The 25,206-nt window shown below is 37.8% G+C and overlaps 1 protein-coding gene and 2 long non-coding RNA genes across 7 annotated transcripts in view; 1 reads left to right on the top strand and 2 right to left on the bottom strand.

Moving 5' to 3' along the window:
- LOC126920496 (uncharacterized) overlaps positions 1-25,206 on the bottom strand; it is a 215,230-nt gene that overhangs the window by 79,132 nt on the left and 110,892 nt on the right. The gene's annotated exons all lie outside the window — the stretch shown is intronic.
- LOC126920485 (G protein-coupled receptor kinase 1) lies at positions 60-23,047 on the top strand. Of its 4 annotated transcripts, none has more exons than XM_050730944.1 (15): positions 60-118; positions 9,794-9,870; positions 14,730-14,803; positions 14,906-15,007; positions 17,795-17,869; positions 18,321-18,382; positions 18,456-18,507; positions 18,627-18,818; positions 19,383-19,690; positions 19,772-19,946; positions 20,083-20,460; positions 20,554-20,608; positions 20,687-20,835; positions 21,398-21,490; positions 21,608-23,047. In XM_050730944.1, the coding sequence occupies exons 1-15, from the start codon at positions 75-77 to the stop codon at positions 21,764-21,766; spliced, it is 1,995 nt and encodes a 664-aa protein (XP_050586901.1). In that variant the 5' UTR covers positions 60-74; the 3' UTR covers positions 21,767-23,047. The 4 variants fall into 4 exon arrangements, with proteins under 4 accessions (XP_050586901.1, XP_050586900.1, XP_050586899.1 ...); XM_050730943.1 differs by lacking the exon at positions 60-118 and adding an exon at positions 125-693; XM_050730942.1 differs by lacking the exon at positions 60-118 and adding an exon at positions 9,056-9,380.
- Positions 4,624-7,724, bottom strand: LOC126920495 (uncharacterized). Of its 2 annotated transcripts, none has more exons than XR_007711978.1 (3): positions 7,522-7,724; positions 5,278-6,690; positions 4,624-5,067 (listed from the first exon to the last, which is right to left on the bottom strand). It is a non-coding gene; the product is annotated as an uncharacterized LOC126920495 (long non-coding RNA). The 2 variants fall into 2 exon arrangements; XR_007711979.1 differs by lacking the exon at positions 4,624-5,067 and having other exon boundaries at positions 5,203-5,908; positions 6,107-6,690.

The raw sequence follows: 25,206 nt of genomic DNA, 5'->3' as shown, positions 1-25,206 counted from the left end.
GATAGGCGTCGCTAGCAAGCTCGTGAAAAAGAGAGACGAACGAAACAGAGAGCGATCCACCAATCAGCAGACAAATGCGCGCGGGCTCGAGGCTTCGTAGCTCTCTAGCTGTCAGTCGGTAAGCAGTAGCTTCCCTACGACTTTGTCCATGCCCATCGTTGTGAATGACCGTGTATAAAACCGCGTCTCTGTTGCACGTTCCCCGATCATTTTCGTCAACTAAAAAGCACTCACAATGAGCAGTTGGAAGATCGACTCTGTCTCGCCCGCGTGAATGATAAACAAGTTGCGCGGGTGACTGTGTTGTGTTCGAAGGGAGTGTCGTTAACCTCGAGCGGAGAGAGCTCGTCGAATTAGTGGTTCCCTCGGTAGAAATCGCGCGTAGATACCCGACGGAGCTGTCAGTCTCGCGAAGTTCGTTGCACGTCGGTCGTTCGATCAGAATGTCGGCGTCGGTAGCGTTCCCGGCGTCGCGACAGTGAGAAGAACACGTACGCGACAGTGAACCGAGTGTCGTCGAGAAAACAGCTCCAGGGTGAACCGTGTCCAACATCGAGAGATTTAGAGACCACCGAGGAAAATGGCGGACCTCGAGGCGGTGCTGGCCGACGTCAGCTACTTGATGGCTATGGAGAAGAGCAAGAGCACACCGGCTGCTCGTGCGAGCAAAAAGATCATCTTGCCTGATCCTAGGTATATCTCGCGATAGTTGTCGATCTACCGTCGCGTTTTGCCCGTACGACCACCGTCTCGTAGTCTCGATTGTAGCGATGGGAACGACCTACTCGTGAGCGGTGCTTCAAGTACTACGTGTATATACGGTAGAGTCGCGTTTATCCAAACGTGCAGATAGAACAGTTCAGATATGGTAGAGGTTTCCGCGATACAAATTCACTAGCTACCTCCTTCTTAGTTTAGATAATAAGGAATGATACATAGAAAATCGAAATCGAGCACGCCTGTGTAGTTTGTTAACATTCGATTACGGACGACTAACGTATAAAACGCGAATGATATATCTATGACGAACGACTCTATATGACATAAGAAAAACAAGCTTTTATCTACGATCGGTCGTAAAAGTCTATATACACGTTACACGCCTTTTAGATATAAAAGATTATATTAAGAACGTTAGCTGTACGAATCCTTTGATAAATGTAACACGATTTATTCGTATTCACCTTTGTTAAGAGAGGAACAGAAATGTAGAATACGGTCTTAGAAAAATTATATACACGTGTCGTATATTCGTGAAATTATAAAAATAATAAACTTAATATTATATTAGTATTTTTCATAGAATAACAATAACGTTCTACCATTATTATCTCATATATTCTTATCTTATTCTAAAGAATCAAGGGCTTTAAAATTTTCTGATGTGATCTTATCTCAATATTTTTGTGAGTTAAAAGTTTCAGTTTTTGTGATTCCTTCTAGAATTACGTTAATAATCGATATCGAAGTGTAAATAATTTTGTAACAAAGTACATTTTTGGTTTGTTCGGTAAGCCAAATACACAAAGTTCGACAGGTGTACGTAAGCTATCGTGAAAGGCTGTGTATGTATTTAAACAAAAATTATTCAACTTACCCAAAACACACAGTTAAACAGTTATAAAATTCCTATGAATAAACAGAGTTCTATTGTAGTGCCGCGTTAACTGACCGAAATTTTGTTTCCTTAACCGGTCAGTGTTATTCCCTCCATATCGGTTCTTGAAACCGATGAAGCGAGCCTCTAGCATCGCGTATATAAAATAAACAAGAAAAAAAAAAAGAGAAAGAAAAAAGAGCCTCGTTAACCGACCTCCGTCGTCCCAATCATTTCACGGGTATGTACCTTTACGTCATTCATTTGTTAAATCGTTGATATTCCAATTCATCGTTGGTAATCGGTCCGATATTTCGTGTGATATATCGATACATATACGTTGGATAAATACTTTCAAATGGAAAATCTGTTTGCGATGGATTCGCAAATGATAGTCAACGGTGTAGAGACTGATGCACATTCAGAAATGATAATCGAGTTACACCCATCGCTACGTCTCACCACGTTTCCTGTCCCTCCCTTCTTCTTCTTCGAGCACTTCCTTGTCTGGTACAAGCCCAACGTCTCGGTTTCTCTTCGTTTCTTTGCGCATACGTAGCGACGCGATGCCTCGGTTCTTTGGCTTCGTTCGCTTCAGCGGCGCGCCATTCCAGAAATATGTTTACAAACAGTGGGCTGTGTCGATCGGAAGTGACGGAAGTAACGACTAAAGATGATCGAAATATTGTTTTTCTAATCGAACGACGGAGAATTTCATTGATTAACAGCACAGCTCCGTCTTTCTATTTTAATTTAAAATCGCATCGCTTGGTACTATTAATTAGAATATGGTCTTTAAGAAGCTACGTGTTTGACCTATTATCGTATTTACTCTTAAAATTTTGATAAAAGTCAATTTAGTCGGTAAATGTATGCACAGCGATGAGACTGTAAAGACAGTGACAAAAACGAATAACAGAAACGTGCAAATTCCACGCGAGCAACGAATAATCCAAACGCTAGACGATATTTTATCCGATTCGTAATTTCGATATGAATTCGTTCGCGTGGATATTTCCTAAATTTAGATATAACCTACCAATGATATCATTAATTTCCATGAACTTTAATTTAGGCGTATATGTGTACGTTCGTGTACTTTTTATTATTGCCTAATCATTTATTGCCATTGTAGGCAAACATATTACACACTACTGTTACACAGATACTGGGTTTCTAAGATAATTGGAGATGCTAGAGATTAATAATCGTAATTAGAATTCCCATGTATATACACATATATGTTCCTACGATGTTTTGTTATTTTTTCCCGGAACATTGACAACCAACAGAAATACATAGAACCATTTTATGGACGTTTTGCTGGTTGATTTCCTTGGAAGGAACGACATTTTGCTTGATAAAAGAAGAAAATATTTCGATACAGGATGATCAATTCTAGAAATTGTCTGGCTCGGTAGTCGTGGGATGTTTCTCGAGGGTTGCGGTTTACCCTAGCGCCTTGTTTGGTTAGTCTCAGCAAAAGATAAGAAAATCTTTCTCGTATATCGTTCGAACTGTATATTACCTATCCTATTGTTGGTGGAAAATAGTATGTCCGCCGAAATCGTTGGTACAAGCCCTCGGTCCGGTAATAGCGTAATTTATTGCGAAGCAAGATTTAGTAGGGTATAAAGCATTTCAAACAGGAAAGAAGTTTCTTGTGTGTGACAAGGAGAAGTTGACAAGGCCTTTTATCATCTGAGTCATTGGCGCGATGTAAAATTGGTTGAGGATGTAGTCAAAAACGTGTCTGTCTAACCGAATGAAAACCGTTTATGCGAGGTTGGCCAAAGGGTATTCTAGCTCTCGGAATTCCCATTTTTTCGCCTTAATCGTCGATCAGACTTTTAGATAATATCTATGGATAACTTACTTCGAGTAACGAGTCAAAAGTTCTAGATCTCGATGTATTTACAAAATGAATGATTTTAAGTCGTTTTAAATCGTTTTAAATCGTTTTAAATCGCTTTAAATCGCTTTAAATCGCTTTAAATCGTGTACTAATAACGAGCAACTAAGCTTCGATATTTCGTATTATTAGCATTATCCGCAATGTTTAAGGTTTGGTTACGTCCAATAACAGTTAGATATCAACGATTCGGCAATATTACAGTCTAATAGTAAAGACGTATTCCGACTTTGATGATCCTATTTTTATCTATGATTGCGTCAAGTATCGTCGAGTGTTCTATACAAGGAATACAATTTTTTACTACATCGTTTTACCAATTGATTATTAATTAATAAGTAATTGCACAAATCATCGATATAAAAAGGTGCTGCATGTAACTTTTCTCTGACATTTTTTTATCTTCGTTTATACTATACTTTCGAAATTTAAAAGTACGCACATATTTAAAAAATCTTTCCTCTATAATTCCTCGGTAATTCCTTAACAATTCACCGTTTGTCGCACGAAGGAAAATTTTTATAGAATGTTTTAAACGCCTAGTAGTAATACGTGTGCGTTGATCGAAGTTTCGAAGACGAGTATCGATTCCTTTTTTCTTTCGATATTAAACGTAACGACGCGATGAATGTACAGCAGTTTAGTTATTATAATGCTATAATTATTTCGATATTTGAAACTTCGATAAAGCTGTAAAGCTTCTAGTGGAAAGAAGCATACGAAGAAGGATATGAAGTCGGTCCTTGAAGTTCCTTTTCGTAATCGTAATGTCGGGGAAGAGAATCAAATTATATAAATTGAACGAAGAAAGGTAAGAAATATGATTAACGGAGTAAAGTGTTTGTTTGAAGATATAAAATGTGCAAGTCAATATGTAATTTTAAACGATAGAAGATTGAGTAACAGTTCTTTATAAGTTCATGGAACACGTGTGGTGACGATCGATGTGTTTCTAAGAAAATACGATATAAAATCAGCTGATTACGAGGAAATATCGAAAACGCGTCATAATTAAATTCATAACGTTACTTTAATATTCGTCCAAACTCAACTTTACGGAGAAAGAGAGGAGAGTTGCTGTTTCTTGATTTATAGCTGCGTTAAAAAGACCAAATTTTATCGTAAAATTGGATTTTATTGCAAATTCTGCGTATTCGACGAATGTGACGTGCATTCGATAAAATATTTCACCATTAATTTAAAAGTGAAGTGGAAACCGTTGCGAATAACGTAAATACGTGCTACGATGTTTCGGTATTTCAGTATTTCAGTTCAATTTGAATAATCGAAAAATATTCAGAAATTATATTTCTTACAACGAACAAATCATAATTGAGATAAATAGTTTTTAAAATGGAAGTAACGTTAAAATTATGGACGAATATAACGTTGCCTGATATTTTTAAATTCTTTGCCTTGAGCGGTAACGATAGGTATATCGTTTACGACTAACTTTGATATTTTTAAAGTAATTTACATAAATTGTCCGTAATGCTCTTGATTCGATCCTTCGGTTAATATTTTCTCGTCGCTTTTTCGATGTTCTCGAAATCTGCATCTGTTCAAAGAAAAAAAATATTAATTAAGAAAATGGACAACTAAGAAATATCGCGGTTTTGACAGTTAGGGAGAATAATTCCAATTTCGTTGGAAATCGATAACAGAAAATAACAGAATTTGTGAAACCACCAGATGTAAATAAAATCTCAAAAGCGGCGGAACTTGGTCGCTCAACCTAACGTCGAATTAATTCAGACTCGTGTCTTACATATTCAGAAGTTATCCCCGTCGCTACTATGATTCATTGAATGCCATTTTTTGCCTCTGTTCGTTTATGTTCGTTGCTTGGTTTTCCCAGGTGAGTATTAAGAAGGCCTTTGAATGTCGGCAAGGCCAAGGACCTTAGAAAGGCGTAGTTGATGGCTTCTTTATGGTGTTCGTTCGCTTTGCGAATCCGTGCCAACATTTAATCCAAAGAACGATCGACCATCGTAAAAGAATACAAATTTTTGCAAATCACTCGTTAAAAACTCCTATTTGTACGCCTTTTTATTCCATTTATTTTTACTTGGTGGATTATGAGAATTTAAAAACCCGAGAGACAGGAGAGAGATAGAGAGAGAGAGAGAGAGAGAGAGAGAGAGAGAGAGTCGTTAATTTTTTATTTCCTTTTCGATTTTAAGCGTTTCTGCAGGGTTGTAACGGATAAAGTGACTGCAATGTTTACGTGCACGGATAAATTTATTGCTGGTATAAAGCGTTTCTTTCTCCATGGGTTTAAACGTTTGAACGTTACCTTGCGTTTTTTGGCTGGCGAGGCAAAATCGATTATTGGATTAAGTGCGTTGCAAGTTCTTACGCGTTGCAAATGAACAAACTTTCGTTCGGGTAGAGGGAATCTATGAGAACAATTTGACTTTACGTATGTAACGTGTAAACGTAACAGTGATTTTATGTAATGTTTATATTTTATCCTATAAAATACGAATTCGTTAAATCGATAGCACGCTAATTCGATCATATGTATCAAACGTACATCTTCATCTCTGTGTATACACTTAACTGCATTGTATAAAATAAACATATAATTTATTTACTTTACGGAAGGATTGCAAGTTCAAGATTTCCAAGTTCCAAAAAGTAAAAAAGTAAATGTAACTTTCGAATAGAATCATACAGAAATTCCAATATATCGTATGGGTATACTTTTAAGCTGAAAGAAAATAGACATTGCATGGATTAGAATAACTTTGCTTTCCCCTTCATGGGGGCTTACTTTGGGAATACACGATCTTCCAAACCTTTCGACAAAATGAATTCTTCGGAAATCAGATCCATCGTTTGGAAAGGGTAACGATAGGTAAATGTCCACGCGATCCATCCAAGGATGATATAACACGCGTTGAATTCGATTGTCTCGCGCTAATCGTATTACCGTTCCGCGAATGTCAAAGGGAGTGTAACGGTTTCCGGTACAAACCTTGATCGATACTCCACATCGATTATAATGTGCCAATGTTTACACTGCCGATGTTATTTTCGATCCGTAAAACACGGACGTTACGAAGGTACGCCGTGAATATAAGTCGATTCGATAGCAGGCTTCCTCTTTGCTGGCAGTTTGCCAGCGTCTATACCAAGATCTCGTGAGCCTGAACGAGCCTGGATAAGGCAAATCGACCTATGAAACGTACCAAGAATCCTTTAACAGCTTTTACATCTATTTTATACATAGTTATATCGCACTTATATTATATCGACAAGCGAGTCACTGTCTATGAATTTTTTACACGTTTACATTTTTCTTTTTTTTTCTTTTTTCTTTTTTAATCTTATTTCGATAGAAAAAGGCACGATATTTGCAAAACCTTAGGCACTTGTTGTCACTCGCTACGAATTTTTAAACGTTGCCGTCCTGTGACATTCAAAACGTGTTTGAGATTCGTATCCGAAGCAGGTATGTTCGAATATCGAAGATCTATTCGCTCTTTAAAGATATAGAACATGTTTTCTTACTCTTTACTTTTCGTAAAATAATTCAACTCATAGAATTGTCGCGAACAAAGGTAGAGGCACGTTATCGAAGTACGTCTCGAAGACTAACGCGCAGAGTACGCAGAAGTTATTTTCATTTTTATCGTATAAGATAAACTAAACTACCGAAAGTCGTACAAATATAAAAATACCAAAGAATGAAACATCGAAAACTGTCGATATTTATCCACGCTTACTATCCCGGTGTGTTTTAAAAATTGCAAACGATCGAACGAAGAGAGGAAGAAACTATGCCATACCCTTCGTACTGAAAATTTTCAAACGATGAGAGTTTCGTTTAAAAATACAGCATTGTATAGGTTATAATTAAATATATTCGGTCTGGTCGACCGTGTCAAAGTAAAACGGGAAATCGAGTCGTATCGTAGTTCATAAAGCGAGAGAAACAAATTCCTCGAAATTCGAATGCGGTAATAATTTGCCATGCTTTCGTAAAGCGGTCCAAATTTTTACGTACGTTGTTTGTACTCGGAGAAGTCAGCCGTATTTCTCGCGGTACAAGTTGAATAGGATTATTTCGGTAACTAAACCTAAACGGTATTTCTTTCCCAACTTTCTCAACCGATGACAAACATAGCCATAGTTTGGAAGTATCTCGAGGATAACGCACATTCACAGAAACAGATAAATTCTATGCGAAATAAAAGTAAATAATCACAATTTGAAACAATAAATGTAATTACTTGGTATTAGCTGCGCAACGATATATAACGATATAGCGACCAAGTATAGTAGCACCACCGATAAGGTTCTTAAACTTTACAGTCGGTGGTTCGAAAATTCGAGCCTCTGCTATTACGCGTAATTCGCTTACAGTTAGTTACAATTTCGCTACATCGAACCGACGAACGTTGAAGTCGTTCGACGATTGGAGGTTTACGCGACAAACGAGGAAAGCGCGTGTAGTTGCTGGAAAATTGGGAGCCCGCGGTTCTAAGAAATGGAGATTGGTACCATTAAAGAATCAGGCGAATAAGAATGGCTCGGATCTCTGATAAATCGTACATTCCACCTGGTTGTGTTAAACCTCGGACTGGTTCGCAACAATGTGACGAAGCAAGACAACGCTCCCCTCCAATCAACCACTACCCCTTCCCCTATCGTCGTCTATCTATATATGACGTATGTATGTGTGCATGTGTATCTGCGCGAGGCAGATGCGCAGAACTAGCACGTTGTTGAACGTTCGATCAAACGGATCGAACAAAAGCATTCGACGTGTATGTGCGATAAATGCGATCGATGCGTTTCTATCGATTTAACTTTGAACGATAAAATAGTATAACTGTATTGATCGAAGAAATACAGACAATAAAAAAAAAAAAAAAAAAGGAAAAAAAACGCAGCAGGATTAAATCCTGTATATTTTACGGAGAACGAAGAGTCGGAAACGTTATTCGGCGTAAACTCGAGCAGGCTGAATACAGCTCGCGCATTAACGTAGACTAAATCGTAGAATATCGAGGCAAGTATCGCTACGGAGAAGTAGAGCGGCAGGTTTCGGAATATTTACAAGTCCCGATCTAAATTTATGGCGTTTCTTTTTTATTCGGAACCTTCGGGTCGGCACGTGCTTACGAAATCGCACTTATTTAGGGGGAAATTTAAATATTTAGCGAACGTCAGAAGCGGTTCCAGCGAGTAGAACCGATACTGGTTTTCGTTTTCGTTTGGCAACGTTTGGACTAGTCGAGAGAATTGTTTTGATTGTTGGCCGCGCGTGAACATATACCAGTGGAACAGCTAAACGATTTCTGCTCACGGCGATTAGAGTCGGAACGATCCGATTAATATCTATTCGTTTAAGATTTATCTCTTCTTTTATAACTTGTTTTCTCGTTTAATTTATCAGAAGGAACGTATATTTTTCAAGATACTCGCTGCTTATCCCTTTCAAGCGCTTACATCGATACAGCGAAGAATCGTAATGATTAAACGGTTTTATCAAATAACGATCCATACTTGGTAAAGTGCAAAGGTATCGTCTTTCATCACGGTGGTAATCGATCATTCAGTCCAATAGAAACGTAGACTAAACATGTTAAGTACGCCTGAACGAGAAACTCTATTACACCTACGATATATAGTATCCAGTCGTTATAGATATCCAATAAATGGCCATTTGTTGCGTTACAAGCTAATAACGAAGTTTCACGCTCTCGACGCTAAAGTCGCAAGGAAATTTAGTACGGTAAAAAGTAGCGTTTATCTTTGGAAAGCAAAGGAGAGGGCAAAGACGAAAAAACCGATCGATCGATCGAGAAATAGGGAAAGTCGAATCTTGCATCGAATCGTGCATGTTACGTTGAATCGTAGGTACGTTACAGTTGCAATTGTACAAAGCTTTTACATAATACACGACTCGTGTTACGAAACGAACTTTTGTTCAACCGTTTGCGATTTCTTGTATCTGGCAGTTGGCGTTTTTCGATATTCTATTTAATAATACACGATTTTAATACACGATCTAGAAAGAGAGCGAAACGCGTTAAGCGATCGACAACCTTAAAACGGAGACCGTTTAAAGCGGAGCCGGATAAGAGGCGGTCTGTGGTTATAAGCGCGAGATAACTTTACATCAAATATGTTAACCAAAAGGAATTTCACCGTCATCCTATAGATACTTCTTTTATAATTTATACAATTAGTCTAGTTTATAATATATACAATTAGGAAATAACAATTGTCCGAATTTAATCGTTACACCCGCCTACTTTTTTCTGTTGCAGTGTGAGAAGCGTGATGCACAAGTATCTGGAAAAGAAGAGGGAAGTTAACTTCGATAAGATATTCAATCAAATGTTTGGTGAGCAACTTTCAAGTATATCAAGTACATTCAAGTTGTTATCGTGGTGTTAACGTAATCGTGTGGTTCCATTTAGTGTCAATTTACGTCGAAATAACGATCGTCGATAACTTGACGTACAAAGTGTATTAACGCAGCTATTAAAAAAAAAAAAAAAAAAAAAAAAAGAAAAAGAAAAAAAAAAGAAAAAAAGAAAGAAAGAAAAAGAAAAAAAACGGCTCTAGCCAACAAATCACAAGAGTGGACATGGTATTTGGAATTAATGGAATACCATGTAACTAGCGATAGAAACAGTAAAACGTGTTCGTACAGAAGATCCAAATTAATAACAGAATAGATAGTAAAAACTTTGCGAGATCCTTTAATCTAGGTCGACTCGCGTTTCGTTTCTTTTTTTCTTTTCTTCTCTTTTTTTTCCTTTACCAAAGTACCTTTGTTGGAATTATCAGATCCAGAGTTAACAAGGACGACGAGATAAGAGAGCAGTCAGACTCTCCTAATTAAACCTTTAACTACGCCGTGCTTAGAAGGAAAAGTCATTCGAGCTGTAGGTTAGGAGCGTTAAATTTCCCATCAGATTTTTATGTTCTATATGCAAACGACGCGTCTTTCGTTACAATCCGTTTGAATCGCTACGAAATTTCCTTGGAAAATTTGGAGCAGCTTCAATTTTACTATTCATCGGTTTAATAAAATTTTTCTGATATAAGTACGTTGTATGCAATTAATCGCCAGTTCGTGCGATCAGAATGTCAGTTACGTGGGTTTTCACAGTGGAAGGAATAGGAATATTCGATTTGCAACACGAGACGACACGATACGAGTACTGGATTTGCGTTCGAATCGGTGGAAAAAGAGAGGAAAATCAATATTTGCGGTGAATTTTTCGTTTTTTTTTTTCTTTTTTTTTTTCTTTTCATCGTACAGATCATTTCTTGTTCCTCTAAGTATAGTTGGTCTGCAAATATCTCCGCTTTTAACGCGTAATTATAGCCTCGCAACGATAGTCATCCCGCAAAGAGAATTGAAAATCAATTTTACAACGCTCATTGAACTGTACGCTGATTGACCGACAAAACGTATTTCTTTCCATTTATTCAGATAGTAAGTTCCAGTGATCGAGCTATCGATTAAGTTTCCGTTGAAACGTAGAGACGATAAGAATTCTTACCTTACAAGAACCGTTGCTTTCGAAAAATCACTTTCTTGCCAAATTATAGTTTGTTTTTAACGTACAACGTTGTTGGAAGGAGCTGATTTTACGTTGTGTCACTGTTGAAGCAGTTCTTAATCCGTTAATGACTATTATAAGCCGTTAAAATTTTAGACCTTTATATCTTTAAACCTCCCTATATTATTTAAGCTACGATCGTATTAAAAAAAGTATTATTTTACGAAAGGATTATTCAGCGAATGTAAATGTATACGTGTTAGCTCGTAAATACGTATTTACGAAGTGGACGACTAAATAAATAATCCTTCGTTGAAATTCTTAAAAGACATCTAAAACAGAAGTGATACGTTGCGTGTAAACGAGGCAAAATCAGAGAACGGTAGTTTTGTATAATGTGCAGTCTAGCGTCTTCGTTGGGATTACTCCTTTCGTTGCAATTTAAAACGCTTCGATTTTCATTGCAAAAGGCTGCAACGTTATCGATCTGGCAGTGGTTTAAAATAAGATTCACCTAAATATAACATTTAATAAAAAAAAAAAAAAAAAAGAAAAATGTAATTTCTATCAATATACGTATTTTAAGAAAAAGTCTACGTATTTCTATTTACACTTTTTCTTTTTCTTTTTCCTATAATGTTAAATACGCGCGAATAAAAATAGTTTTTTGCGTCAGCAAAGTTAAGGATCTCGTTGAGCCTACGATGCGAGGCTTTTGGTTTAATTCGAAATAAAAAGGTTTAATGAAAAAATTTGCTAATACGATCGCAAAGATCACGTTGGTTGAACCATCGTGCTGCTTCTATTCATTTTGTATCTACGCGTCATTGAATTTCTGTCGCACGAAATCGACACATTTTGGCAATTGCCAATCTTCGGAGAAATCGTCAATTTGCCTGCAAAATGCAACTTTAAAAGTGGAATAGTTTCTAAGATAAGTTATTATTTTATATAATAAGGTTGTGCTAGTTAATAAGAAAGATATAGAATGTCTCGATTCGAAAATTGTTTTAGTAGCCAATTAGATTATTACCTAAATTGTACGAAATATCAAAACCGTAGATGGATAAAACAGTTTGAACTTTGTCAGCTTATACGTAATTGCTTCTTTACGCGAATTAACTTTACTTAATACCAAAATGATGAAAAATAACCGTTCAATGTAAATTTCTTCGCTCGTGTCACGTACGAAGGTTTACAAGGTTCCAAACGTATTACGTTTAAAGGTTGGACGCATGTTGGAGTCGCGAAAGCGTCAAAAAGAAAAAAAGAACTGCATACATATGTAGATCGAATGACGTCTTGCTTCTTAATTACATTTTGTTTTTCTTCTTAAAGTGCCTGTGGATGACTGTTAGACTTCTTCACAGTTTTCTGTCCTAATTAGAAAACAAAGTTTCTCACGCGAACGGTGTCTAATATCGGTGTCTTTCAAATGTAAATTTTTAGGCATACCGCTATGTGGTACGGTAATATTTGAAATATTTCGAGGAAATATATCGAGGAGGACGATTAATGAAATAACGCTTTATTGGCCAGTCACCACTGTACTCGTGTTTGCTCGTAGATCGATTTGCGCGACTATTAAAATATGAAATTGCGTAAATTGTCGTTATATTGTGATATTGTTCCTCGTGTTGGATAATATCTGTTTCAAATTACACGTATTACGCGTTTCGACTCGATTAAGATATTGAAATTTATCCAATTTGTTTTATTGGAACTAGCGTGGAACTAGCCGGTGGCGTGCTTTAAAGCGTTAGTTTTTATTTTATCGCTACGCAAGGCAGCTGGTCAATAATATGTTAAAGGGTACAGTCGCTAACGAGATAGCTAGATAACTAACAGATAGCAAATAACCGAATAACAAGCGAATAGTTTATACATGGGTTAACGTAACCACTCTAATTTTACAAGCACAACTAATTAAAGTATTATTTTTCTTTTTACGATTATGTATTCGTTTTAACGTTAATGATCGTATATAAATTACCCGAGAGCCAATTAAAATTTCCTTCGACGATTGATTCCTAAAATCAACGATTTTAACAAGTAATTCCAATTTCCAATTATTTTTAAACAAATTCTGTACTTTTTACATGTTACAAACGATAATGATCTCTCACCGTAATCTGTGTTTGCCGCGAGAAAATCAGATAAGTACACAATGCACGCAACAGGAAGTGTGTGTGTGTGTGTGTGTGTGTGTGAAATAATTCCCAAACGATCACACAAGTGGCAAGTTAATTCGTAAAACTAGTCCCTACGTGTTTTTCAGTATCAAAAATAAAACAAAGTTAAGCGCACGTCATAAGTCTACCAAGTGTAGTAAACGATCATCCTTAAAAGTTAATAATGCGTCAATAAAAATCAATTAATTATTTACACATGTATATGTATACGTTTTAGTCAAAGCAGCTAAGGCGAAGTAGAGAGCGTGTAGCTTCTTTTACATTCACCGCAACATGCCAAATCGATACACGATGTGATCGGGAGCTAAGGGAAAAAATTCATTAAATTATCAATCGGATATTATGTTTTGTATTTTTTTCTTTTTTTTTTTTTTCTTTGATTTTTGTCGAGCTTTTAAAAAGTACGATTCTCTCATTGAAAAATGCCAAGATGACGCGCGCGTGTACGAAACTTCATCGAATCGCATTCGAGAACAGCTACATCGTAGTAAAAATTTCACTATTATAAACAAGTAGCGATAAAACGCTGCGTAATACGTTTGAGTTAAACCTATGTATAAGCATTACGCGTAGTATATTATTTATCTTGCCGAGAGTCTTGCTGAATGAGCTAATCTAAAGCATTGCGTATAAATACGTGCACGGTATATCGAACAAATTGAAACGTGAATTTGCAGAATCCTTTCTTGTCGATTTATAGAACGAGTGCCTGTAAATGAGAATAGAATAAAATTGAAAGAGAGCGACTGAGAAAATAACGTGACTTTCACGTTCTATATACTATATCATATATTATATATCGCGTATATTAAAATAGGGCAATGATTACATACATACCGATTAAGCTTGTTCGGGACAATGCCGTTTCGAGCCCTTAATGAAATACATCCGTTGCTTAATGTCAAATCTGTGTATACGCGAAAACCGCTCTATCGCACAATCGATCCCTGAGACCATTCGTCTCGAATAATTTCGAATCGTTACTTATACTTGACTATAATATACGACTTGACATACGACTGACGTATAATTATACTTGACAAAGGTAGATATTAAAGGTAGTTTAGATTCGAGTTAAATTACATATTTTACATAGTTCTAGCTTGGTTTAGCTTAGTCGTTGTCGGTGAGCTGTACCGTTAATGAAATTAACTTTTTTATCGAACTCGACGCCTTAAACAACTGCTTCGTACGTGGTAAAGAGTACAGCTGGATAAAATAAGAAATCGATTGGCTGACCGATCGTCGATATTATCACTGTTAATTAACTTCCGTCGTAGGTAATTTTGTTTCGCGATTTTTCAACGATGTCGTTCACGCTTTTGTACAAATCTTGCTTAAACGCAAAGAAAATTAACACTTAGAACGTACTTTCGTAGATAGAGCCGACAGGTAAAGTTAATTGGACCGATGGAAAGTGAATTTTTTGGAAAGACGCGAAGAATCGATCGATCGAAGCATGCATTGTTTTTTCCCCCGTTACCTTGTGATTGCAGGTTACCTCTTATTCAAAGACTACTGCGAGAATGTGGCGGAGGAGCCGATTCCGCAACTTAGCTTTTACGAAGAGGTTCGTTTTAGCTCGCACACAAAACTATTTAAGTCGCAGTAGCGTGGTGGCACGCATCGTCATCTCCAACTCCATAAGGAATTTCTCATTTATGCATTGTAGATCAAGGTGTACGAGAAGCTGGAATGCCCGGAAGAAAGGAGGATACTTGCCAAAGAGATCTACGATAATTTCATCATGAAGGAGCTGCTGGCACACTCCCACGTGAGTAACATCTCATTCATCGAATGGAGCTTTTACGTTAGTCAGGAGCGACGATATAGATAGCAACGGTGTAAACGAAATCGTCCACAAATCTAATGCATCGTAGATGTTGGGCCGCGTGTGCCTACTTGAGATCGTACGTTAATATCCGAGAATAATTTTATTTCCAGTTCGAACCCTGATCCACGAGGACGGGTCTTTCGTTGAAATTTCCTGGATCACCTAGCTACTACGGTTTCACATATTTACGCGGTCGTATATCCGTTAATTTCTTTTATCTCGCAAGTACGATCATCTCGACTCTAGATCTAGACAAACTTTTCCAATTTCGTTCTACGCGTCGTCACCATTTTGCCTGATAAAAGTTGTCGTTGCTCGCGTAAGGACGTAAGGACGTAAGGACAGTGGCGGGCGAAAAAATTTGCCGATATTCTAAAAGCTTCCTCTCCCGACTCCATTGTGTTCGCTATTGTGTCCGAAAGTTTACCACGTTGCACGTTTATCCACCATCCCGATGATTATATTCTTTTATGTTGGCGAGTTGCGAGTTCCAGCGCCCGAGATCCGAAGATTGGAAGCTCGAAACTTTTAAACCGAACAGACGTTGATGCATATTGAAATCGCGAGTCTTTGAATAAAGCTACAATTTGCACTAGAGCCTCTCTCTCTCTCTCTCTCTTTCTCTACTTCTATTTATTCGTTTTCATCTTCCGCTTCTATGGAGATTACGCTATGAGCGTAGGCTTAAAGAAAAATAGGGTAAATTAAAAGATTTCGGTTCGTAGGTATTCGTATCGAAATTGATTTCATCTCTAAATGAACATTTTCAGCGTTGCTTCGAGGAGTCGGAAAAACGTTTCCACCTGCGCGTCGGTTCCCGAAAGAACAGCTTCGACGGCGTTCGCTTCGATTCTTAAAAACGTAATCCAGAAAACCGATAAATATGGTCTTAGTACTTTGACAGACAACGTAATCCAGTCTGTTTTTGCATTTCTCCAAAGTACTTTTGAAACCTGATTTAAAAATCTTAAACGTTGCTTAACTTATCCAGAAGCTCAAAGATCGATTTTCTTTTACTTTCCTAAGCGGAATATCTCCTTGAAACGCCCGCGATTACCTCGAACGTGTGTGTTTAAGATGTTGATTTAAAAAGAAAAAAGAAGAGAAAGGTAAACACGAGAAATATACGCTCTTTATCCGTGAACTGGCGAGAAAGCGGGCGAAAATCGCTTTCTCGAAACGATGAAAAAGAAAACCGCGTAAAAGATTGAACCGCTCCTCTGATTCTTCAGGCCCTGCATGAATGTTTGAATCCGGAAGGATCCGAAATAGGTCTCTTCGCGGCGGACGAGGGCTCCTAATCTCTGGCCCTCGATGTCTTCGCAAGAGGAACTATTTCCGTGGCTTTTTCACGCGACTTTTCCCCCGGTTAGTTTGCCCCTAATTTTAGCCTCGACTTTGATCGCTATGTGCTCACAATTTTCCCCTTCGACACATTACGGAATCTTCTTCGCTGGCACAAGTTTCTGTCCATGCTAAAGCGAACGAAATTTGTAACGGTCGATATACAGAGTTCTGTGTAAAACATTTATTTTGAAAAATAATCGAAATAATCGTGTTCAATCGCTTCTACGTAATTATTTTCAAGCGTGGCGTTTAGTTGTTCGTCGTTAAAAGCACAGCGATCGCGTAAAATGCAAAACGCTTGTTTTTCGATTATCCGAACTATCGTTACGTGTCATTGGGACGAATAAAATACGCGATAGAACTGCATTTATCGAAACCGAATTATTTATTGGATCCGCTTAGATACGAGTTCCGTTCCTATTATCCATATTTTAATAAGGCGCGATAGAAAGAATCAGTGTAGTCTCGTCATAGAAACTCGAGTTATACGATCCGCATTTATAAATTATAACTTGTAAGTTACGACTAGATATGTTTCTATGAGAACAACTAACGGAATAGAAGAGGTTTCGAAACGTCGTTTAAAATTTATCATCGTTGCATATTAAATAAAGGAAATCGTGGTACTGTCTTGAAAGACAAAATTAAATTAATAAAAATAAAAAAGAAAAAAAAACGCGTTATAACTTATTTTACTAAATTTCATATTCTAACAACTAAAAGTCTATGTAAGAGGATATCACATTTCTACGAATGAAAATTTCTATGTAAATCTTGAAATGTCTTCGAGTTACAACATTTGGAGGAAATCGTTCGACGTATCGATGAATAAACTGCGTGAAAAACCTGCGAATATATTACAAAAGTTATCGTTATTGACATACTTCCAAGAATATCCTCTATAAATGACTATCAAATTGGTCGCGTAAGATGTTTAATATCTATACGTAGGCCGTAGTGTAGGTATGTCTAGTACGTATACCGACTTCTCAGAATCCCTCGTCTGACGGTAATTAATGCGGCGGAAAATTGTTATTGCCGACATAGAAACATCGATTTAAGTAGCTTCGTTTTCTTAATTTTACTTGTTAGCATCAAACGAAAGCAAAATTCTACTTGAAACTCGTATATATTTCCAGACCAGGCGTATCTTTTCCCAAATGTTTCGTTATACGAAGTATTCCTGATGAAATGGACAGTAGTCTCGTTGTGTACGTAAAAGCAAAAGCGCGATACGATAAAACGCTTACGAAAGAATCGACAAAAATATTTCTACGTTCATAATATTTCGCCTGTAAACGGGCTATCCTTTTTAAAGGCACTATAGTTAAAGGAGAAAATCAGTTTATCATTCTAATAGTACGGTAATTTTGGTTTCAGGAATACTCCGCGGAAGCGGTGTCCCACGTTCACAAATACCTTATGAAAAACGAGGTTCCCGTTAATTTATTCGAGGTTGGTTCCTTTTAACGTTTTATTGCCTTGCGATTATAAATATGTGAGATTGTAATTAGAGGTTTCTATTTCACGAGAAAATAATTATTTGCTACCAATACAACGGTGTAATGATAACTAAATAAAAACAGAATTAATCTTAGAATACTACGGTGGGGTAGTACGTTTGCCATTCAATTTTCCTGTAATTATTTCTCACAGATGCTAGTTTATTTATGTTATACACGGATAACGTATTTTTCGATAACAGCATCAGGGATACTGTGCGTATCTCTGTATAAAAAAAAAAAAAAAAAAAAAAAAAAGAGGAGTAATCTTATTCTTACGATAGACGACAACAGCATGTTTATTTTGACCGAAAAAAACGGACATTCCGCGTGTGAGCCCCCGCCGCATTTAGTAACGTATATTATCGAAATTTTATTCAAATTAGAAAATTGAATCCTTCCAGCCGTACATAGAAGAGATTTTTAATCACTTAAGGGGAGAGCCGTTCAAACAGTTTCTAGAGAGGTATGTCGGCCAACTAGCGAAAGAGAAACAACTGGTTGGAAAATTTTTAAGAAGTTCTGTTTCATATTTTCAGCGAGAAGTATACTCGTTTCTGTCAGTGGAAAAATCTAGAACTGAACATGCAGGTAAGCGAGGAAGCTCGTGATCGTGCTGTAATTACGACGGAATTAAAATTGCAATTTAATAGTGGTTAATCGTAGAATTTTAATTTATATTTATATCGTTGAACAAACTATTGTTTCAGTTAACAATGAACGACTTTAGCGTGCATCGAATAATAGGAAGAGGCGGCTTCGGGGAGGTTTACGGGTGCCGGAAGGCAGACACAGGGAAAATGTACGCGATGAAGTGCCTCGACAAGAAGCGAATAAAAATGAAGCAAGGCGAAACTTTAGCGCTCAACGAAAGGATAATGCTTTCGGCAGTCAGTACCGGAGTAAGCTTTACTCAAGGATGTAGTATCCTAAAAATATGGTAGACTGTAAACCGTAGCGCGTAGTAGTATGGTAACCCTTCGCTCCATCTTGTCAAGTTTTTTTTTAATCATCTAGCGTGTTAAAAACGACACGTATATAGAGATTCGCAAGAGCACACAGAGATGTCAAACTCGCATCGTCTATTGCATCCGCCATAGGCGTAAAACAAGTCGTAAAATTAACGATAGTTCTAATTTCAGAGATCGATACCAAAAGATTTCTCTTCTATCGCTTTTTTCCTTAAATCCACGATACACAGAGACAATGTACAAATGTACCACGCGCTTTAACAAATCAGCTACGTACGAACAGTATAAATATAATTCACGAAAGAGAAAAGCGCAATTTTTAGAAGACAAAAAGAAAAAGCAAGAAATACTCGGATAGAGAAAATCGTCGATTATCGTTGAAAGCAATATCTCGTATTTTATCCATAAATCTTTAAATCGTTTTTAAAAACGACGTATAAAATAAATTACTCGCGTACAGTCTAGATACTCTAAACGATAACGATTACTTTTCAGGTGGATTGTCCATTTATAGTGTGCATGACGTACGCCTTCCAAACGCCGGACAAGCTTTGTTTCATCCTGGATTTGATGAACGGCGGCGATCTTCATTATCACCTTAGCCAGCATGGGGTGTTTAACGAACGGGAGATGAAGTTCTACGCGGCGGAAGTGATATTGGGATTAGAGCACATGCATCGTAGGTACATCGTTTACAGGGACTTGAAGCCGGCGAACATTCTCTTGGACGAACACGGTCACGTCAGAATATCGGATCTGGGGCTAGCTTGCGATTTTTCCAAAAAGAAACCGCACGCCAGTGTGTAAGTAACTGTGCACATTTGCGTTACGATCTCCGACGACTAATATTCTCGTCGCATATAATGAAAAATATTCCGTTGCAGAGGAACACACGGATATATGGCGCCGGAAGTCCTCTCGAAGGGAGTAACCTACGATTCCAGTGCCGATTGGTTTTCGCTTGGCTGTGTGTTGCATAAATTGTTAAAGGGGCACAGTCCATTCAGGCAACATAAAATGAAAGACAAACACGAGATAGATCAAATGACGCTAACTAAGGTTTGTTACTCTCGTCCTACATTTACCTGACTATCCGTACATTGATCGCTGATCGATCAATTTCTAATCGCCACATCGCGGTTCATATTCTACCATTCTAACGAAAAGGTGAAAGAACTGATAAAAATTATTTTAGAACGTCGAGCTGCCGGAAACGTTCTCGCGAGATTTGCGCTCGTTGCTGGAAGGTCTGCTACAACGAGACGTAAATAACAGACTCGGCTGCCTTGGCGAAGGTGCGGACGAGTTAAAAGAACACGCGTTTTTCAGTGGTATCGATTGGCAACAAGTTTATCTCCAGAAATACACGCCGCCACTTATACCACCGCGCGGCGAGGTAAACGCCGCAGACGCCTTTGATATCGGCTCCTTTGACGAGGAGGACACCAAGGGTATCAAACTTACGGACGCGGATCAAGAGCTGTACAAAAATTTCCCTCTAACCATCTCAGAGAGATGGCAGGCCGAAGTGGCCGAGACTGTATTCGAGACAATCAATAACGAAGCAGACAAGGTACGAATCGTTCACTCGTTCGGTAATTTCTTTTTATCCTTCAATTTTTTCCTTCGCCTTTCTTTTTCTAAACCATCTGTTCGTTTCTCGTAGTTGGAAAATAAGAAGAAAGCTAAGCAGAAGCAACGGTTCGACACGGATGAGAAAGGTACAAACGTTGGTAGTTTATTCGTTCGATAATGTTTCAAATAAGGATGATCATCATATCGAAAGGTATTTGTTACAGGATCTGATTGCATTTTACACGGTTATATCAAGAAATTAGGCGGTCCTTTCGCCAGTGCGTGGCAAACACGTTATGCGAAACTTTATCCTAATAGATTAGAATTGTACCCTGAGTCGACGACGAAGCCTGAACTGGTTTTTCTTGATCAGGTAAACGGATGAATAAATTTAATAGCGATGCTTGATGAACATGCTAATTAAATCTCGTGACCAAACGAGTGACATAAGATCGAAATAAGCGAGGCGAGGCTAAGAGTACGATTGCGAGTAAACTGGATTCGTTAATTGAAATTATTGTACGATTCGAAAATATAGCCTTTAAAAACGTTATTTATATAAATACTGTAGTATTGGAAAGTTGGTTTTTTAATCAGAGGCAAAAGGGTTTGAAACGTAAATATGATCTTGTTACAATCCCCTCTAATATCCTTCTTGTTATTCAACTACACTTTTGCAATTTACTCGTTAATATCCTTATGACTTTTAAATGTCTTAATATTTTGCTAATAAAATCTGAGATATACATGCATTATAGATAGCGTTTACTTTCGCGTAGTGCACCAACAGGTATATCATCGTCGTATAATATCACCGACGATTGAAATCTTAGAAAATTGAGAATAGTAACTATCCCACTTCTTCTTTTTTCTTTTTATTAGTTGGTATTTGTAAAAGCTGCGATCTGTTAATATGTCCTTGAATAAACTGTTAGGTCGAGGAAGTTAGTGCGGATCTTCAGCACGTGAAAGGAGAACAGTGTATCGTCGTCCGTATGAGAGACGCAAAAATAGTACTTACGAATCCCGTAAGTATATTTTTATGGCGTATCTAAAAAATGATTATTATTAGAGTACCGTTATATTAGCCGACGATGTATAAAAACAATAGTTGCGTCGCCGTAAATAAGAAATTTCATTTTCAGGATGAAATCAGTTTGAAAGAATGGGCATTGTCACTGAGATCCGCGCACAAATGCTCGATGGAGATGTTGGGTAGCATGGCAAAGAAAGCTGGTAAGATTTACGGGACTGAACGAGACGCGGTGATTCCGGCAATGCAACGCTCGACGAACGGCAACTAGCCCATTGCTAAAACGTGCACGCCGTCATCATACTCCAGTCCCACTGCCCCCCAGCAGCAGCAGCAACTTTTTTTATACTGATAATCAACGCAGAGAGACGAGACACCTAGAAGAATGTGCAACGAGTGAATCGACCGGGTAACTGGGATGCGATTCTTCCAATGTAACCGGCGACCCGGAACCCGAAAGCCGGAACCCGATAGCCGGGACTCGGAACCCGGAACCCGGAACTCGGAGCTCGGAACTCGAAACCAGTACTATCTAAGTTTCGAAACAGCCCCAAAGAAAAAACCTTCCCTTGAACGGCGGGTAGCGTCGCGCTGTATAGAGACTATAGGAAGTAGTGTCGTACGAATCGTCGCGTCGTTATATTTGTACGTTAGCTGTATGTGCAATGTGGCATAGGAACTAGCGACTGAACAATGCCCATCGACACCCACGCGAGCGCGCGCGCTCACGCAGAGAATCCACACGAGAGACATACATGCACGCATACACGTACACATGAACACATAAAGAACACGAAAATGCAACCGGTAGTGTATTATTGTTATATCAAATACGAAATACACCCTGAATCCCGATTATACTTCTATACCGCTCGTTTACTTAATTTATTTACTAATGCAGGACGATTTTATATTGTCGTTACGTAAACGGTAACGCACGCGCGCGAATTCGTTTATTTATTGCGTTGAAGGAAACAAGAGACAAACGAAGGAAGAACTCGATACAGTTTGTGTACATTGTCGGTAGTCGATCGAGAAAACCTGTAATAACGAACAAAAAAAAAAAAAAAAGAATAAAAGAAAAAAAAAAGAAGTAAATAAACAAATAAAACGAAAACACGAACTATGTACGCTCGAGTGGATAAAGACGAGTTCGCTCCGGCAATAAAATTGTGCGACGAACGCAGATTTCACGTCTATATTTTTTCATTCATCTCAGCCCTATGTCCAATGTACGGAAGTAAGTAGGTTTTAAGTGGATCGAGTAACTCGACACGAAATAAGAAACGTCTTCGACCTTACTTTCTTTTTCTTTACGAACTATTACGTTATCATCTAATATGTAATCTTTATATATTTCCAGCTAAAGATAATCATAATAAAAAAGTGGACATGAAACAGTTTCTACCATGACAAATACGAACAAGATTCGAAATCGTAATAAATAAACGCTAGGAAGTCACACGATCGATACGGCCGATATCAACATTATAGCCCGTATGTATTTGTGTTTACTATGAAAATATTGTATAAATTGTTTTATGTATTTTTACATGTGCATAATTTAATTATACCAAGTTTTATTTATACGAATACAAACAGCAATTTATCACTTATCGATGTTCGAAGATTCGTCTGGAAATTAAATGTTTAACGGTTTAATAAGTTCCTACGATAATATTGCAATAACGTTACAACAAATTTTTAATCGTTAATAATTTAAAAAGATGTGAACTCTACGCAGTTGTATTTTATTTGTTGTTTTTTAATTCAATTTCCACGATTGATTAGAATTTGCGTATGTAGAACATGTTCTTTATATTAATTTCTTAGACGTACTATTGGAAACGTGTTTCATTTCTGATTTGCATAGTTTTTATCGCGTTGTCATAATTTTCTGAAATATTTATTAGGCTAACAAGAAAACGTATCGCAGACAGAAAGAAAAACAAAATTTATTGACGTAACAGTTAAACGAAATATAAGATGAAATTCTTATTGTCGTACGTTGTTTCCGGTCTAGTCCCGTTTATCATTTTCATGTCATTTGCGATATTACCGATTTAGCATTGAATAAGATCTTAGCATTACTAGTGGCTAGAATTGAAATTAATATAATGCTAATGCCAATACGTATCTTAGGAGAGCGAACTTTCTTACCATTGGAGTATCGCTTCCAACGTTACCGATTCGCTATAGAATAATAAGATTACAACATTAGTAGCGATTGCCGTTAGTACTAAATGCTATTAATAATAGCTTCTAGATTCTAGATTCTGGATGCTTAGCGATTAGAAGCTGCGTGTACCGTGTTAAATATTTTCTCGCAACTCTTTGAAATTTATACGAAGAACATTTAATTTGCTACATACTTTCGTTATTAAATTATTTCAAACTTCGCATATACGAGTAACGGTTAACGTAGCGTGCACTTGTTATAGCAGGATCGCTACAGAGGGATCGATTACGTTTCGGTTGGTCGAGCAACGAGATGAATAGTCGAAAGCAAATTATAACGAAACTTATTAAAATTATTAAGGCGTGGACGTGATTAGGTTCGATTATGCCGAGCCATGCGCCTCTAGCTATTGCGTATGCCCGCCTTATATTATACATTGTCTTCGTGACAGCTCTTGACACAAGTAATCACTGTACTACGTAGGTTCCGCTCTTTGAACCTACTCTAGGGTCAATGGGCTCATGAATTTTAAACATCGTCACTGGCTTCCACGCTCTAATTAGACCCTGTCTTAGATCTTTACACTCTACGTCACAGCTGTTTCCAGCGGTATCTTTTTTATCCTTACGTAGAATTTTTATCGGTCTGTTTGGAAAAAGCTGGAAGCGCTAACGAACGAAATAATCCAACAACACTACCGATAAATGTATTAAATGTATATTAAATGTTCGTTGCATTCCTTAACGTGTAAACGAATAGTACTTTGTTCCAATAAACCGGGCAATATTAATTAGCGTATAGGAAAGACAAAGTAGGATAAGGATAGAATTGTCCGAAAGATTAGAAACGGAAAGAACGGTTTATCGAAAAAATCGATGCATCCGTATATTGTTTCGTAGCGGTTGCCTCGCTCGACCTCGTTCCATGATTCGAACGAGACCAGTATTACGGATCGTTATTAAAGAAACCCAGTTTCGTGTCGTGCGTCTTGCAACGAAGCACCGCTGGACCATACGAAGAGGGAAGGAAACGAAGTTGGAAGCTACGCGTCGAAATCGTTGTAGAAAAATGACCGGTTATTGACGCTGAACACTCGGCTTCGTACATACGGGTTACCTTAAGGGTGGAGATGGACGTCTGGCGATCGCATTCCGGTCGTTCGAAAGGGTTTGAGCGTGAGAGCTTTTCATCGGGCACGGTAATTACCCCCAGCGGTCAGTGTCGACGGGAAAGCGAGGCTTCAACCCCCTTCTGGTTCGGTGTACCAGGATCCTGCATTCCCTCGTCGTTGCATTAAGCGGAACGGATTAACGAGCACATTGAATCCGATCGTATCGTTCGGTCTCTAGCTGCGATCACACCCCCTTCGGCTCGCGCCACTTTTATCGCGTTTTCGATGGTAGGAGATGGGAAAAGGGTTCCGAAGTTTTCTACCCGGTTGTTTAACTTCGTCCATACATGGTCATTACTAATAAAGGTATCGCTACAGATCGGACCTGTGCATTGTTTATTCGAGACATTTTATTTTAGCG

This window comes from Bombus affinis, chromosome 9 (assembly GCF_024516045.1).
Source record: "Bombus affinis isolate iyBomAffi1 chromosome 9, iyBomAffi1.2, whole genome shotgun sequence".
NCBI lineage: Eukaryota > Metazoa > Arthropoda > Insecta > Hymenoptera > Apidae > Bombus > Bombus affinis.
This window is presented reverse-complemented; position numbering and strand designations above follow the sequence as displayed.